Raw genomic sequence first — 18,383 nt, forward strand, 5'->3', positions numbered from 1 at the left:
GTCTGGACTATACGGCGGGTGGGGTAGGACATCCCATTTGAGCGTTTCTAAGTATGTTTTGACCACTTGTGCAACATGTGGCCGAGCATTGTCATGTTGCAAAATAACTTTGTCGTGTCTATCGGCGTATTGCGGCCGTTTTTCTCGCAGTGCTCGGCTCAAACGCATCAATTGTCGTCGGTAGACATCCCCCGTAATCGTTTCATTCGGTTTCAGTAGCTCATAATACACAACACCCAGCTGGTCCCACCAGATACACAGCATAACCTTCAGGCCATGAATATTCTGCGCCGACGTCGATGTTGAAGCATGGCCAGGGTATCCATACGTTGCCCGACGTTTTGGATTGTCGTAATGGACCCACTTTTCATCGCCAGTCACAATTCGATGCAAAAAACCCTTTCTTTTGTGCCGTTGAAGCAGTTGTTCGCATGCCATAAAACGGCGTTCAACGTCTCTTGGCTTCAATTCATACGGCACCCAATGGCCTACCTTTCGGATCATTCCCATGGCTTTTAAACGTTTGGAAATGGTTGATTGATCAACTCCCAAAGTTTTTGCAACCTCTTCTTGCGTTTGAGCCGGATCTTGATCGAGCAATTCCTCCAATTCGGTATCCATGAACTTTGGCGGCGCACCCTCGCGTTCTTCGTCTTCCAAGCCAAAATCACCACTTTTAAAGCGTGCAAACCACTTCTGGCACGTTCGCTCAGATAGAGCATGCTCACCATAAACTTCCACCAAGATACGATGACTTTCGGCTGCTTTTTTCTTCATATTAAAATAATGAAGAAGAATTCCCCGCAAAAACACATTATTTGGCACGAAATTCGACATTTTCAAGTGTGGTAAAAATATTGTTGTTTACGCTTCAAATAAAAAACTTATACTGACGTTTGTGCCTTACGACAGTAGCTCTCCAATGAATGTTTGGAAATGTGGATCAATGGAATAATAATCAAGTTACGCCATCTGTTGTAAAACCGCACGAACTTATAAATAGACCTATTAAATTAAAAATAATTTTGAAGATTTTTATAAGAAGAAACAACTTTCGGGTTTGGATAACCCAATTCTGATTTTGTAAAATATAAATATTATATATAAATAAATTACTTTAAAATTGCATTTTTGATGACAGAGTAGAAACTCGATTCCTGCACGTAATGACACAAATAATGGCTCTGTGCAAGATTCGAGGTTGTCGCAAGTACTACGGTTTTTTCCATATAAATTAAAGTAGTGTTTCACTGATAACAATCGAAGTTTATATGTTTTTACTATATTACAGTAAATAAATACACTTTAAACCGATAATTTTCATTTGAAACTACAGATTTTTTCGATTTAGGTTGGTTTTGTACACAGTCATTTGTTCAGTACCACACAGTTTCTGAGCCTGTCCAGCGTCCTAGCATCGTTTAAGTAATCATTGTTTTGCTTTGCCTCCTCCAACGTAATTTTATTCGTATTTAACATCACACCGTTGGTTCCTTCATCGACTGTTTCGTCGTCTTCACTGCAGTATTTTTCATTTGAAGCTGTGGGTTCCGAATGAGGTTCAACAATCCACTACTCGATTTCAGATTGAGAGACTTGCTGCAATGGTTCTACTTCCCGAAGCATAGTTGCAATGAATTGAATATTGAATGCATCATCAGTTTGTTGTAATCGTAACTCCGAAAGAGGACGTATTGTCAAAACCTCTAAGTGTATATTGAATTTTTCAGGTCGATTTTCGCAGATTCTCATCGACAGATTCTCTATGAGCATCAATGTGACTTAAGAGGGATTTTTTGTAGTTCAAATTAGTGCATTTCAATTTAGCTGTATTAGAGCCATTAAGGTTAGAGGAAAGCACATTATCAATATTTGTTGTCGTAGCTCTTTAACTCACCTTCTTTGGGACGCGAATAAGAAGAAGTGCTTTTTCCGGAAGATTTTGCGCAGCAAGGAACTATATTGCTTATTTATTTGATCAATTTTGGATTAAAACTGGATTCTTTGTTTTGACAAAAAATAAACACACCTTTGGAAAAAATGCTCTGTGAAACCATTCTTCAAATTAAGCTAAGGTCATCCAAGCACTTTTATTTACTTTGTAGGCAACAGGCATATCTGTAACACTTTTTAATGAAGTATTTTTACTTTATGATTTCCAGCAGTAATTGTACAAGCGTTATTCGCTCCTTACTGAACCGAGGTTTCTATTGAGCGCACAAGAGTCTTATCGGGTTAGAGCCAGTCTCATCGGCATTGTATGCATATCTGCTCCTTTGTCAAACGTAAATCTAAAATTGTTTTGTTAAGTTTGTTCAAAGTGGATTAATGGATCCACTCTTATTTGATAATTTTTCCTGTAAATTTTTAGCCATCGTGTTCCATGTTCCAACGTCTTTTCCATTTTTGGAAACTCAGAAATCTTAAGAGTTTTCCTTTTACTTGGACCGGATTCAGATCGCTTAACAAACTTCTTTATGGCTTGTTCATTTTTTTTCATATGATTTATTGTTGATTTATGAACGTGAACGTTTTTAGCTAACGCATTAATGGACCAAACGAGAAAGACAGAACAAAAAATTTTGCAAGTATCGAGGTAGAAATTATCGAATGTTGCAAGTACTGAGTGCGCAATGAAACAAAAAAACATGTCGCAGGTATCGAGGCATGCATGAATCGAGTTTCTACTGTATTTAAAGTGGGCTTTGAAAATATTACTTTGAAATATTTAATTTACCTTGTAATTGTTTTTGCTGTTTTAGTTGTTTTGTTAGTTGTCAATTATTAGTACGTAATTGGATATTGGAGGATGGTTCCATGTGTAGAAGTCCACGCAAGTGGGGAAAGTTACTGATCGCCATTCACTTGGGAGTGGCCAGGACGATTCTTCTACATATGGTTCAAGCAGCTCACAACGGCCGGGATTATCCCACGTATCCTCTGGGTAGCTTCCGAACACCCGTTCGGGAGTGAGCTAACGTGAGAAGGCGAAGCATTCCAGGATAGCTGGTTGAGCGCTGGGTTTGGGACCCGCCACTTAAAAATCCGCCCCAATGAAAAGAACTGCAAAGCCTCGGATGAGAACTGCCTTTACTGATGACGACCCCTGCAAACGAAATAAGGAATATGATTTGAGGGCATGCACCTGGAATGTCCGGTCCCTTAATAGGGAAGGTGCCTCTGCCCGGCAGGTTGATGTCCTCGTGAGAGTAAAGGCTGACATCACTGTCATCTAAGAGATGCGATGGACGGGGCAAGGTAAGAAAACCATAGGGCCTTGCGACGTCTACTACAGCTGCCATGTAAAGGAGCGCAATTTCGGTGTCGGATTTGTTGTAGGAGAGAGACTTCGTCGCCGAGTACTGTCGTTCACTCCGGTGGACGAGCGTCTCGCAATAATCCGCATTAAAGCGCGATTTTTTAACATCTCGCTAATTTGCGCTGCCCCCGCCACGACATAAAAATCGTGCTTGGCGACTTCAACGCCAGGGTGGGCAAGGAGGGAATTCTTGGTCCCACAGTCGGACAATTCAGCCTGCACAACGAAACATCCGGTAACGGACAGAGGCTGATCGACTTCGCCGGGGCCCGAAACATGGTAGTCTGCAGCACCAGATTCCAGCATAAAAAGATACACCAAGCTACCTGGCTGTCTCCTGATCGAAAAACGCGAAACCAGATCGATCATGTTGTGATAGATGGAAGACACGCTTCTAGTGTATTAGATGTACGTACGATCCGAGGACCCAACATCGACTCGGATCATTACCTTGTTGCAGCCAAACTGCGCACCCGCCTCTGTGCAGCAGAAAACGTACATCTACCTACGCAAAGAATGTTCGACATCGAAAAGCTGCAATCTCAACAGACAGCCAGAAGATTCGTCACTCGACTCTCACTCCTGCTCTCGGAGAGCACTGCCCAACAAACCGGCATGCGGGAGCAATGGAGCAACATTTCTCGTTCCCTACGTACCGCCGCCGAAGAAGGAATCGGATTCCGGCGAGCCCGAAAAAACAATTGGTACGACGAGGAATGTCATGCTGCCGCAGAAAGAAAGGATGCCGCCTATAGAGCCACGCTGCGATCGGGCGCAACGCGAGCCATGTGGGATCGCTACAGAGAGCTGAAAAAGGAAGAGAGACGTATTATCCGACAGAAGAAACGAGAGACCGAAATACGTGAGTGCGAGGAGCTTGAGATGCTGGCCAATAGGAACAACGCCCGAAAATTCTATCAGAAAGCTCGGCGGCTTACAGAAGGTTTTAAGGCCGGGGCGTTTGCCTGTAAGAACAAAGACGGCGATCTGGTGACTGACGTACAGAGCAATCTTAAATTATGGAGGGAACACTTCTCGAACCTGTTAAACAGTGACATCTGCGCATGTCATAGAGAATGTGAAGATCCCGATACCCCAATCGTTGACGACGGAATTGTCGTTCCGTTACCCGACCATGACGAGGTGAGAATAGCAATATCACGGCTAAAGAACAACAAAGCCGCGGGCGCCGATGGACTGCCGGCTAAGCTATTCAAACATGGCGGCGAGGAGCTGGTAAGGTGCATGCATCAGCTCTTATGCAAAATATGGTCGGATGAAAGCATGCCTGCCGATTGGAATTTAAGTGTGCTCTGCCCAATCCATAAGAAGGGCGATCCTGCAATTTGTGCCAATTACCGCGGGATTAGTCTTCTAAATATCGCCTATAAGGTTTTAGCGAGCGTATTGTGTGAAAGGCTGAAGCCCACCGTCAACCAACTGATTGGACCTTATCAGTGTGGCTTCAGACCTGGAAAGTCTACCATCGAACAAATATTCACAATACGCCAAATCTTGGAAAAGACCCATGAAAGGAGAATCGACACACACCATCTTTTCGTCGACTTCAAAGCTGCATTCGACAGTACGAAACGGAGCTACCTGTATGCCGCTATGCCTGAATTTGGTATCCCCGCAAAACTAATACGGCTATGTAAGATGACGTTGCTCAACACCAGCAGCGCAGTCAGAATTGGGAAGGACCTCTCCGAGCCGTTTGATGTCAAACGAGGTTTCAGACAGGGTGACTCGCTGTCGTGTGACTTCTTTAACTTGATGCTGGAGAGCATCGTACGAGCCGCAGAACTTAATCGCTCAGGTACAATATTTTATAAGAGCGTACAATTGTTGGCGTATGCCGATGATATCGATATCATCGGCCTTAACAACCGCGCTGTTAGTTCTGCCTTCTCCAAACTGGATAAAGAGGCAAAGCGAATGGGTTTTGTGGTGAACGAGGACAAAACGAAGTACCTCCTGTCTTCAAACAAACAGTCGGCGCACTCGCGTATCGGCAGCCACGTCACTGTAGACAGTTATAATTTCGAGGTTGTAAAAGACTTCGTTTATTTAGGAACCAGCATTAACACCGATAACAATGTCAGCCTTGAAATCCAACGTAGAATCTCTCTTGCCAACAAGTGCTACTTTGGACTAAGTAGGCAACTGAGCAGTAAAGTCCTCTCTCGACGAACAAAACTAATACTCTACAATGCTCTCATCATGCCCGTCCTAACGTAGCGCAGAAGCTTGGACGATGACAACATCCAATGAAACGACGTTTGAAGTGTTTGAGAGAAAGATTCTGCGTAAGATTTTCGGACCTTTGCACCTCTCTCGGTCACAGAATCTCAATTCGATTGAGCATCTGTTGGATCTATTAGAAAAAAGAATTCGACAGCATGTAAGAACAAATAAGGAGGTTTTACGAAGTGTTAAACGGACAGAATGAGCGAAGATTACAACTGAGGAAACAGAGAAACTAGTAAACGCATTGCCAAACATTGAGTCAAATCCTTACACATCGTGGCAAGCCCACAAAATATTATATAAATTTTCGTTCTTGTATATTATTTAAAAAGCTCCATAGGTTTTAAAACTGCACGCAAACTTTCTGGTTGCTATATTTACATGTTGCTGTACTTACTTACCGTTATATAAAAAATAAAGCGAGGAATCTTGACCATTTCTTTTGCTTTTGTAACTTATGGGAGTTATGAAAGAGTGAATAACTAAAATAATATAGTTTTCAACTATAAACTTATATTGTGTTTGTAATCAATTTAAAAATATTTGTAAGGTGTACGAAGACTTTATGGGATAGGTGTATAAAATATGTAAATATTTACCAGTTGTCTTACATTTCATAAAAAGTAAGAAAAACTTAATAACAGACATTCATATTCAGGTTTATAACTACGTATTGGCACATAAAAGAAAATAAAAACACGTTCAATGTTCTAAAAAAATGTTGGGTGAAGCAAACACATTTTTAATGAAAGCAAATTAAATTCACAATGGAAAAATTGAGACATTTAGTCGCATAAAAAAAAAACTGAAACTATGCTCGGCTTTGTAATGATAATGATCTTACATTCTTGACCACTAATGTAGGTAATAATGTATTTTTATCAGCAGTTATGTATGCAAGTTAAAATTAGTTATTGTCAACAAAGTATTTTCAAGCAAACATCCTCTGGAAATGTTGACAATATCACAATTTGGACCACCGGGAATTGCTGAGCTAGCATATGCGCTTGCGAAAATAGAAATGAAACAACAATCTAATATGCCTAAAAATAATAAGGATCAAGTTACGCGCATGTTCAATAAGAGCAACAGGCAGCAGTAGCAACAACATCAACATTCTAAGCAGTAGCATCACAAGCAGCCAGCAGTGCCAACTGCGGCAGCCAGCTTCCGCTTAGCTTGTAAGTATGATAGCTTATAAGGCATAGAGTATGTCTCACCCTCAAACGAAGCAGTTGAGGTAACATTTTGAATAGCACAAAGTATAAATTTAACTGTATTTTATTAATTCAAGGCATCAAATAAGGATTCAAGTAAAACAATTTGTACATGCAGGGTAAGTATGAAATTATCTTCTTTTATGTGATATAAATATTAAATAAAATAACTATTATACTAGGGCGTTTCAATAAGTTTAGCAGTTCGATAAGAGAGGAAGTTGCTACTAGCCCAAATTTTTTGTATTATGTTAGTACGCTCTTCATATAAACGTATGTGAAGATTCATTTCAATCCGTGAATTTGTCCCTTGTTTACAAGCCATTTAGTATCGACGTGTCACAATATTTTCTACAATGGTAAAAATCAAGTATCGGGCAGTGATTGAATTTTTATTTTTGGAAGATGGGTTACTGAATTTAAACGAGGACAAGCCTTCAAGACGATCCACGTCAAGGATGTCCAAAACCAGCAAAAACACCAGAAATTAAAAAAAAATTCAGAATATCATATTGGAAAATCGTCGAGTAACTGAAAGAGATTTAGTAGAAGTCCTAAGCATCTCATTAGACAGTGTAAGCAATACTTGGTTGTAGGCATTCGCATTGGAATGCGACTTACTCAGCAACATTTAGAGCTTTTAAACAGGAGGCTAACGAGTGGTGTGAACCTGCTTCTTCGTTTCCGCAACGAGTTCGTGTCCAGAAATCAGCAAGAAGGTGTATATATCAGTTTTTGGGATGCGAAAGGAAATTTGCTTGTGGATTACTTGTGTACTGGTAAAACAATAAATTCTTCTTCCTTTTAGACCAGCTACAGGAAAAAAAAATAGTGAAAGAAGACCCAAAAATACAAATAATAAAAAAATTCTTTTCATCAAGACAATGCACCGTGTCGCTTTGACAATAGCTTAAATACATGAATTAAAGTTCGAATTACACTGTGCAACAAATTCAGGTTAGCAAAAATTAGGTCCATTCTGAGAGTGGCGGGTGAAAATAGAGGCGAAATTAGAAGACCCGTATCGCGCCGTTTTTTTATGTTAGTTCGAATTTTTTTTTAATCGGCCTTCGAAGTTCGAAATCGGAGCCGATTTTCGGTATATTGTTTCATAAGTACCACAAAAATTTTCGAAATCAATTTTTTCAAAAATTGTAATTATTGCACAGGTCTCTAGCAATAATTTGGCTTTTACAGATTGAAAAAATATCAATTAGTCGACGAGTTATAGCCAAAAAACCATATAAACAATTTTGCTCCGATTTCGAACTTTGAATGCCGATTAAAAAAAAATTCGAACCAACATAAAAAAACGGCGCGATACGGGTCTTCTAATTTCGCCTCTATTTTCACCCGCCGCTCTCAGAATGGACCTAATTTTTGCTAACCTGAATTTGTTGCACAGTGTAACCGCAACAAGAAAAATAGCTTCTTTTCATAGTTTATTTTGTTTATTTTTACTAAAAATTCATTTTCCGAACATGAAACTGAATGTAAAAAAGTCAAATAACACTGTGCAACAAATTCAGGTTAGCAAAAATTAGGTCCATTCTGAGAGTGGCGGGTGAAAATAGAGGCGAAATTAGAAGACCCGTATCGCGCCGTTTTTTTATGTTAGTTCGTTTTTTTTTTAATCGGCCTTCGAAGTTCGAAATCGGAGCCGATTTTCGGTATATTGTTTCATAAGTACCACAAAAATTTTCGAAATCAATTTTTTCAAAAATTGTAATTGTTGCACAGGTCTCTAGCAATAATTTGGCTTTTACAGATTAAAAAAATATCAATTAGTCGACGAGTTATAGCCAAAAAACCATATAAACAATTTTGACAATGAGCGAAATCGGTAATATTTAAATACGTAAAAAACGCGATATTTCTGTAATAAACTAAGGCAATTAATTCGAATAAGCAAATGATGGACCCAAAAATAGAAATATGACGGAAGTCAAATTTAAGAAAAGGGGAAGTTCTACGGTCACTTTTTGGCAAATGTGTGCGTCTCGACAACGACTCACTAAGCTCGTCATCATATTTAATTCGGGCGTAATTATGATAGTTTGGGGATAAAGAAATTCATTATTTTTGCGTAAAATTTTTCCACAAATGGTTTAAGCTGGAATCCAAATGAGTCTAATATCGAAGTATTCGGATGCAATTGAGAGGAAGTCAGGCATTCCACTACTAACTTCGAGTGCACAAACCACGAGATAAGGCTGTAATTGCTGCTTGGCTGTTGGAGAAGATATTAACATCCTTTAGAGTAATTACAGGAGTAAGCAACCAATTCTCTGCTTCCTTAATTGCGGCTATATCCGCATGGAAAACTGAGTGGTCCGGAAGCCTAAACATGAGCTTGTTGGGGAGTTCCTCATAGAATACTCCCCCACCAATTCTTCCGACCAACTTCGAGCCATACGTAAACATATTTGCCATGCCCTAACTCCATGTGTTGCACCCCGCCCTCCTATATTGTTCATTATGACGTACACTTGGATAAATATACTTGTTTGTATATGGCTGGTAAATAGCTTAGTTACCAAATTGTTTACCTCGTCAAAACAGTAATAGAGAATAATTTTGAAGTGAAATAAATTTGTTTTTCGTAATTTGTTGTTATTTAATTTGTTAATTTTTAAAATTTGAAATGGAAGGTGATATCTACGAAAATCAAGCTCTGGAAAAGGAGGAACAGGTAAAAAATATTATATTCTATTCTCACTTACCAAACTGAATCTTATAGGAACGGAATCTAATCGATGAGTGTAAGCCGATGGATGCAGCTTTGAAGCCGCCAGACAATAAGGAGTTGAACATTGCTGTAATTCAAAAAATTTAAGTTTTATAATTTCATTTTTCTAAGACTACGTACCTCAATAGCTGGCAATAAATCCCACAGCTGATGAATTTGACAATCCGCCATGCTATCTTCCACAACCTGGCGATGAGCTTCCCTCTAAAGATGCGCTCAAGCCGATGGGACCCATCGGTCCGTGGGCTACAGGAAAAGTGGATTGGAGCCCAATGGCTGGCCTAACAGGGACGCGGCCAGTTGTGGATCGTTACTCAATAACACGTTTTAGTCCAAATGAATGGCGAGCAAAAAACCATGATATTTTACAAAAAACCAACGACATCTTCGACAAAGCTACCAAGTATTTCATTCTTTGCGAATTCCTATGTCTTATTTAGCTAACCTCTTTATTGAAATACTGGCAGGAATCAGTACAGCTCGAAAACAGCTTTCATGCGCATAACTGCAATGGTCGACAAAACGCAGGCGGAAACAACGAAAAACTTAACGCAACGGGCTCAATTGGTGGGTAAATGGAAGGTTGCGCTCGAAACAGCTATTAAAAATATGGCAGACGAAATTAGTACAATGGAGGAAGAACGAATTCGTTTGAAAAAATCTCTTGTTATTTTAGGTGTCCCAGAATCCATTGGTGAGTAATGCATGCGCTTTTATTAAATTTAACTTATTTTTAATTTATTTGTAGTAGCTAGTGTGCTAATTAAGTTTCGGTTATATTGTGTATATCCCTACAAATAGTAATAATAATATTTTATTTGTACAATAAATTAAATATTATACAAATACACAGCGCTATGGAAGACTTCGGCCGCCCGTTGCAACTTATGCTAAGAAATTTATAAATTGCTTTAAGGGAATGTGTTAAATTCGTCTGACCAGATCAACCTTTTTCAGAAAGTTATGTGTACTCGTACATTAAATGTGCATTTTTAACGGTGGGATTTTTTAGCATTTCGATGGGATCGGCGGATCCAAAAATCTCAGCTTAGAATAATTTCGAGTTGGAGTTAGTTATATGTGGTCATTTCCATTGTGACGGGTGTGACCGTGTTACTGACATTTTTCGTTATAATTTTAGAATTTAAAACTGTTACTTAAATTAAAGGACACTAATCCCTGCCATGTGAATATTCAAGTTGTTTGATACCAAGTACATACTGAAAATGCATCATTTCCGACCATAGCTGCCATTTGAAGACTGTGACGGGTGTGACCTTACATATTTAAGCTTTCAACAAAACTTTACACTCATTGAAGTTTTTGTAAAATTTTCCAAAGAATACGTATAGAAATGTTGGAGGGGCACATTGTTTGAAGTCTTTCTGGTTGTATGTCATACTTACTTTTCTAAAAACATTATATTTTTTCTTTAAAAAAAAAAGCTCAAAAAAAGGGACGGGTGTGACACTCTATGTGACGGGTGTGACCTAGTATGAAAATTCAAAAAAATTGCTGAACTAAAACTTTTTATTGAATCCAATTATGAATAAAAACACATAAAATAGCATTTCATTTTTTTATTCGCTATCATTGACATCACAATACTATAGACCTGTATTTTTCAAGGAAATTTGTTTAAATTCAGATAAATATGAATAGGAACCATATACAGAGACCGCATCTACTCTTTTAAAGGCATGCATTTTTTGAAGGTTCTTTACCATTTTAACGCTTTCTCATCTTTCGTTTAAGAAAGAACTATTCTGATCGATGTCGTCTTTTGATGCGTAAAAAACGTTGATCTTATTCAATTTGTGTTTTGCAACAAGATATTTGAAACAGTCCAGCGGTGTTTTCATAATACATTCTCTAGCTTTAATGGCTGTCCATAATGCTCTTTTTACTGTTGCCCCTATACCATCTGACTGTTTTTTTCAATGAACGACGTGATTTGAAGCTACCAATTTCAGATGTATTCAAAACACTTGATACTTTCTGCTCATCCTTTTTGCGTTGTCTACTCTTTCGCTTTCTTTCTTTATCTTTTCTCCTTTTTTCTTCCAAGGTCGCTTCATCCATTGTAATTTTTTTGGCATCTCTTGTTCTCTCTAAAGCCAAATGCAGTTCATATTTTTCTTTATTGTTTTTAAGTTTTTTCCTTTGTTCTCGCTTTCTGATTTTCGAATCCATTAAAAAAACAAGCACTTCGCGTTTATGTGACGGGTGTGACCAAGTATTTTATATTACTGAATTGCCAAAACGCGAATAAAAAATTAGTAAAATGTCACCAAACGATTTACTACGAATACTTTGTTATCATTGCAAAGTATCAAGTGATTATAATGTACAGTACCAATTTAATTGGACTTTTTCAATTTTTAGTGGGACGGGTGTGACCGAAAATTTTAAAGTTTTAAAAAATCGATAAAAATTTTATTTTATAATGTACCATGTCGAAACTTTGAAAGAATGGAAGCAATAGCATATTATATTCAAATATAATGGGGTTTTGTCAATAGTCATAAAGGAAGAACAAGAAAATGCAAAATAAAGACACATCGTAAAAAGAATGTAAACTCACTTTTCAGTATAGGCGAAGTTCACAGTGTTGCCAAACTTATTAAACTTATGGCAAAAATATAGTTTTTGATTTTCCCATATATATTATTCTCTGGCAGACATTATTTGACTGAATTTAACTAAAAACAACTAAAGTAATTTTTTCTGCATAGGGCCGTTTTAGGTGGAATTTACCATGTGTACCCATATGTATTCCATTGCAAAATTTTCAACATGATAGTTTGGCAGTGAGTTTTATGTAGATTAAAATGATGTCTGTTTAAGTATTTTGTTATGTTATTGATTTTATGTTGGGGAAGCTTGCTGTAGGTTTCGGCGGTGGTCAGAATATTTATATCTGAATATTTGGGAAATATTTGACTATAGGGTAATATTTTGAAGTCAAATTGCCTGGTCTGGTGTCAAAAAAGTTGTTGAGCCAGTCTTTAAGGACCTTTTTGCTATCGAAGGTAACACCCTTCTTATGGTTTGTAAAGGAGTGGAAAAGATGGTAATCGGCCGGTGCAAGGTCTAAAAAATACTGCGGATGCTCAAGGACCTCCTATTCAAGCTCTTTGAGTGCGGTTTTGACGACTTGTGCAACATGGGTCCTGGCGTTGTCCTGAAGGAGTATGGTTTGACCATGTCGATCAGGTCTTTTGAATCGAATAGCTTCATTCACGCAGTGTAGCTGGGCAATGTAGGGAATTCTTTTCGAGCATTTTCCAGTGCACCATGCCCTGCCAGTCCCACCAAAAACATATCATGATCTTCTTTGAATGAAGATCCGACTTGACTCTAGGCTTTGGCGTATCTCCTGGAGCGACTCACTTCTTTCTTTGGTTTATATTGATGCATAGGAACCATTTCTCATCTCCCGTGACAATTCGGTACAAAAAACGCTGCTTATGACGGCGTGTTGCTCCATGACGGGCTAGATGCAGAGAAGCAATTTGAAGGCGACTTTCTTGGGTTTTTTCGTTGAGCTCGTGAGGCACCCAGGCTACCAATTTTTTGGTAAATCCCATTGAATGAAGGTGATTGAGAATCGTTTTATGATCGTAGTTCATTTTTTCCGCCAATTCATAACTGGTTTGGTGACCGTTCCCCTTCAAAAGTGATTTGAGACGTTTTTCATCGAATTCAGAAGGTCTTCCGCAGCGAGACGTGTCATCGACGTGAAAGTCGTCATTTTTGAACTTTGCAAACAATTTCTATTCTGTAGACTCGCCTATGAAACCTTCTTCATACACGTCGTAAATGCCCCGAGCTGCTTCGATAGCTTTTTGACCCCGATGAAAAGCAAAAAAGAGCAGGTGTCGGAAATGTTGATTTTTGGCTCCTGAAAAACGCTACGAATTTATTCCCCGACTTAATATGTGTATTGAAAGCCGCTAAAGCAATACAGCGAAGATACCGCAAAACAAATTCAATCGGAATACTGACACACAGATGCCGACTTTGTTGAAGTCCATTGGGATTCAAAAATATTTTCAGATTTTTCTGGAATGATGAAAATAATTCAGAAGGTGTGGTCAACATCAGACCGCTCGCCTTTAAATGATAATACAATGCAGAAATATTGTTCGAATGAATTTTTTTTATAATCCGGTAGATGATTCATGCCATTTTCCATTCACTCGCTGTTCACGTAATGGCAGCTCCTTTCGCTTTTTGAAAGAAATAAAAACCGAGATACCGCTAGCGTATAAACCGCACGTAAAATGGACGATTCATGGAGACTTGCCAAACCTTACTGAGAAGAAATATCAACACAATTTGCAATACTCAGCTCTCAAATCATAGTTATCGATATCGATAGTTCTCATGCAGCTAAAAAACACCGGATAGAAGATCGGGGACAATAACATACACAGAGTGTAAGCAGAGCCCTTTCAGGGTATATCAGAAGTTGATGGTTTATCATTAGTGCCGCGTGTAATGCGAACTTTCCGCAATTCACAAATTGCTTTTTCACAAAGCAATTGAGCGTTAAGTAGGCATCATCCCTGAACGGGGTTTTTGAATAAGTTTCCACAAATTGTAAACGCTGCTCATATGTAAAACACTCAGTTAGTTTTTATCCAATGAATTTTTACCTCAATCTTTCATTCTAATGAAATGTATAAGCAGTTGCCAAATTAAATCACAATACCTAAATAAGGCATACTCCACTGTACACTGTATTTATGATATAATTATTGTGGTCTATAAACATATTTTTTGCTCTAAATAAATAAAAAATAAACTGTTTATATACTTTTTATGCTTTAGCCAAAGAGTGCTTAGAAAAGCGTGCCGGCCGACCCGATACTGAATTAGTGAGAGATCTACCTGAAGAAGAGCTTATCAACGAATTGGCGCTTATTGCAGAGATCGGCCAACAGTTGAAAAAAACGCTCGAGGATTTCGAGCAACAGCAAGTAGAGAATCGCACAGCGCGTCAACGCCTTGAGTATGATTGGAGCGACAAAAAAGAAGCGTACGAAATTGACACCACTAATGTGAGTCTTAACAATTTTTCGAAAACCATAATGTTTCGACCAGGCGCAATACGCCAGCCAGCTGAGTAAGTATAAAATATACATATTATATATTAATGAGTTCTTGATCCTTATTAAATAAAGTTTTGTTCAGACAAGCATCCGAGCAGTATTGGGAACATTTTAGTAAGGAAACATTAGAAGAATGTGAGAAGTGCCGACAAAAATCTATAAAACTACGTCAGACACTCAACTCTATTTTAATGAATGCCGCACGTGATATACGCAATCAGGCTGATGTAGTAGAAGGTGTTCTTGTAGCGCGCATCAACTGTACTCAAGAAAATCTGAAACGATTCGAAAATGAATTACGTGATGTATGTTCAATAGACTCTAAAATTAAAATATACATACATACATATATATATTTTTTAATTTGTATTATCTCAACCGTTTTCAGTGCCTTCAAAAGCTCGCCGACACCGAGACGCGCATCACTCAACTGCATGCCTCGGTGCGTAGTCTTGATGCGGCAATGAAGGTGGCTCAGACTCGTATGGATAATCGCAGCTTCAGACCAAACGTCGATAATTGTCGTGACTTTGCACAACAGGATCTCATCGACGAGGTGGCAACAATACAAAGCGGAGTCACGGCCTTGTTATCCGAGTTGGACGCGGCAGAGGATATCAAAACTGGCCTTATGCTAACACGTAGTACTTTGGAACGTGAAATCATGTTGAAGCGGCGTACATTGTGGTTGGATCGAGACCGCTGCATGCTACTACGCTCACACTATCCATCAGCTAGTGCCTTAAGTGGATTTGCTAGCATGTAACTATAAGTGTATAATCACATTTACCTATCGCTAATAGCTTTGTAAAAGAACACTCATGCCTATCATGCCTATACTTATACTACACTTGACATATTCTTTTGAAACCATAATATAATCTAATTTCAAATGTTCAAAGCAAGTGAGCTGCTATCTATTTTGGACTATCTTCTAATCTCATTATATTTAATTGTAGAAGTTTTGGTATTGCCTTATTTTACATCTGAATCGTGTAATTTCACGATAAATTGGCTTATGCGGCAATTGAAGCCGAAATTAAGCGTATTGTGCCCGATCTTTATGAACCTAGATGTGGGAGTCATATGGCAGGTCGATATACAGCCAGCCATGTGATAAATAGAATTTCAAAAATGTGGCAATATTTGCTATTCACGACTACTTGCATTGTTTTTTTCGCTTTACTTTTGTTTTTTGTGTTTGCAAAATCGACTGCGTTGTCTTCAAAAGCAATAAAACTTTTAATTGATTACATATTTTAGTTGTATTTTTTTTTAAACTTTAGTATAGGGTCCGATGACGAAATTTTTGTTCCGATAGAAAATTCGGTGCGCACCGAACTTCGAAATGTATTTTTGGCCAGTGTTAATGCAGTAACAGTTGTATCAGAAAAAGTAAAAATCCGAGTGTTACTTCATCATAGGCTCATCTGGTTGCAGAGGAGCACCTATGCATTTGGGAATATTTTTCTTCGGGTTAAAAGGTTTCCAGAAAAAAGTATTCCGGACATACAGTGGAAAACTGTAAAGGAGAATGGGCCAATGTTTAAATTGGATTCCAAATTTGAGTAATTTGGCTTCACTTATAACAGAGATATTGCGTTTTTCTCATTTTCGGTAATTACTATTATAAGGTGGACGTAGTTAAGACCGATTTTTTATTTTGCGCATAAGCTTATTTTGTGTCATGATAAGTGTCCTTGCCGAGTTTCGCAAAAGCATCTCAACCATTCCTCAAGGTATAGTTTGTAACATCAGACGCACGGACGGAAATTTAGTCCTACCATACAAAAAGTGAGCGAGGCTATTATCCGATCTCAATAATATATGTACATCAGTGCATTAGTACAGTTGCCATTGATATTTGTTGCAATCAGATGCTAAACTTTTGAATGGTTTATTTACTGCAAATATGTGGCGAGCGCATTGCTCACGTTTTTAGCTGACAAACCTCACATAAATCTAAATCTAATCTAACTGGCTAAATTAGCTAACAGGCTCCTTTAAAAGCTCTGTATTTGAGAGGTGAGGCAGAGCACTAGCATTTTTGAGGAGGGCGATAAAATTAGTTACCATTGTTGCGAGGTGTACGCCAGTGATAGGCAAGTAAAGCTGTGGTTTCGACATGATTGCATTGAAGCTTGTTAAAAAAGATTCGATCCTACTACGGGAGTTTCCCGTTAAGCGAACTTTGGGTCAATCAACGTTGGGTAAATAAATTGAAGAAAAATTACATGTTCTACGGCTTGCATCGTTCACTATGTGGCGATTGGTGGGGGTAGTCTTGCTGGAGCTGGTTGTAGACTTGCTAATAAGTTTCGATTTCGTCGGCGGAGGTAGCGTTGGCGTTGTTCATGAGAACGTTGGCACGCGTCTTATCTAAATCGGCAGTAGCGTTGGCAGCAGAAGTAATTATGCGGGTGGAATATTCGTCGGAATTATTCTGATGAGCGCCAAGGCGCGCTATGCGTGCGTCGGCAAACATGACGTTTGCGTTTGATGCATAACTGAGGTGGCGTAGAAATGGTACATGTCGACGAGAGTGACGATGTAACGTTAGAAAGGTTTTGTATGTTCTTGCAACTTCGAAACTGTCTCATCTTTCACGGCTATATTACGATCTAATTCACTCCCATTTTCTGAAATATGTTCAGCATCGGAATTCGACATATCTTCACGAATAATTACAGTATTGGGCGATTCGATAACTTTACTTCTATGAATCAAAATGGCTGATTCTGAAGATGAATTAAGTATACATTTTAAAGTAATGTAAAAGCTGAGACAAAATAAGTACGAATATATTTAAACCAACTGAGTTTCTTTTGATAATCTTTTAATAACTAAAATTATTCAATAGATTATTCTATGTTAATAAATAAAAGTACGTTTTTCCTACTTACAATAAAACAAAAAAAAGTAAAAAAATTTTTATTGGAAATAAATTAAATCTGAATCACAATGGAACAAATTAAGATATTCATATGTGAAAATGAAAAGACTATAATATAATTTGATTTCTAAAAAGTTTTCTAGAATTCATTCCTCCGTGGGAATTTGACTTTCTCTCTATAGTTAGATGTATAGTGTGACGTCCGGTCTTGTGACATCGTACTTTTTAAACACACTTCCATTCTCTTGATTAACGCCAAATACTCTCCTCTTGGCTTTGTGTCAAACTTCTTGTTGCCAATAATTTAATTATGTTCTAAGAGTGTTTTAAGTGATTGTTAAAATATCCCCTTTTCGCATGAATTAATGAAATTTTCATCTTCAAATTGTTTTCCATTCTCTTTTTCGCAAGTTTTTATGTGAAGAATTCCTAGAATAGGTAATGGATTTTATATATTTTGCTGACTGGACCGAGATTGTGTTGATGATACACGAAAAAATTCAATCACCCATGTTGCTTCGTTGCTGCGTGAGCAACGACTGATTGGAAGAGCGTAAAAATACGTGTGAAATGAGTGCGCACAATACTGCTGACAAAACCCAACTTTACGTAACAGCCAAAGTTATTTGGAAACAGTCACCGACGTACGTAGTCCCTTACCGCAGCCCCTAGAGCACAAAATTAAAATTGCTGAAAACAGTGACCGACGTAAACGCAGCTGTTACGATCAAACTAATGAGAACCCTATGTAAATAAAAAATTCCTTCCTTCCGTATCGTAGTATCGTAGATTTCATTTCACGATTTTTGAAAATTCCCGTAGAACCCTGTCAGCTGAT

General features: G+C 38.2%; 1 protein-coding gene across 1 annotated transcript; it reads left to right on the top strand.

Annotated features, from left to right (window-relative positions):
* The first annotated feature begins 9,319 nt into the window (after positions 1 to 9,319).
* On the top strand, positions 9,320 to 15,557 carry LOC128864495 (tektin-4). Its single transcript, XM_054104187.1, has 7 exons — positions 9,320 to 9,478; positions 9,527 to 9,604; positions 9,664 to 9,938; positions 10,003 to 10,229; positions 14,372 to 14,666; positions 14,735 to 14,957; positions 15,041 to 15,557. Exons 1-7 carry the CDS (start codon positions 9,431 to 9,433, stop codon positions 15,416 to 15,418), a joined length of 1,524 nt encoding a protein of 507 aa, XP_053960162.1. The 5' UTR covers positions 9,320 to 9,430; the 3' UTR covers positions 15,419 to 15,557.
* Positions 15,558 to 18,383: the final 2,826 nt, after the last annotated feature.

This window comes from Anastrepha ludens, chromosome 5 (genome assembly GCF_028408465.1).
Source record: "Anastrepha ludens isolate Willacy chromosome 5, idAnaLude1.1, whole genome shotgun sequence".
In the NCBI taxonomy this organism is placed as follows: Eukaryota; Metazoa; Arthropoda; class Insecta; order Diptera; family Tephritidae; genus Anastrepha; species Anastrepha ludens.

Excerpts from the sequence above, each read along its gene's own strand:
- LOC128864495 (XM_054104187.1), top strand. The coding sequence starts at position 9,431 with ATGGAAGGTGATATCTACGAAAATCAAGCTCTGGAAAAGGAGGAACAG. Across the intron at positions 9,605-9,663 it reads ATAAGGAGTTGAACATTGCT|CTGGCAATAAATCCCACAGC; the intron begins GTAATTCAAAAA and ends GTACCTCAATAG. Across the intron at positions 14,667-14,734 it reads GCAATACGCCAGCCAGCTGA|ACAAGCATCCGAGCAGTATT; the intron begins GTAAGTATAAAA and ends AGTTTTGTTCAG.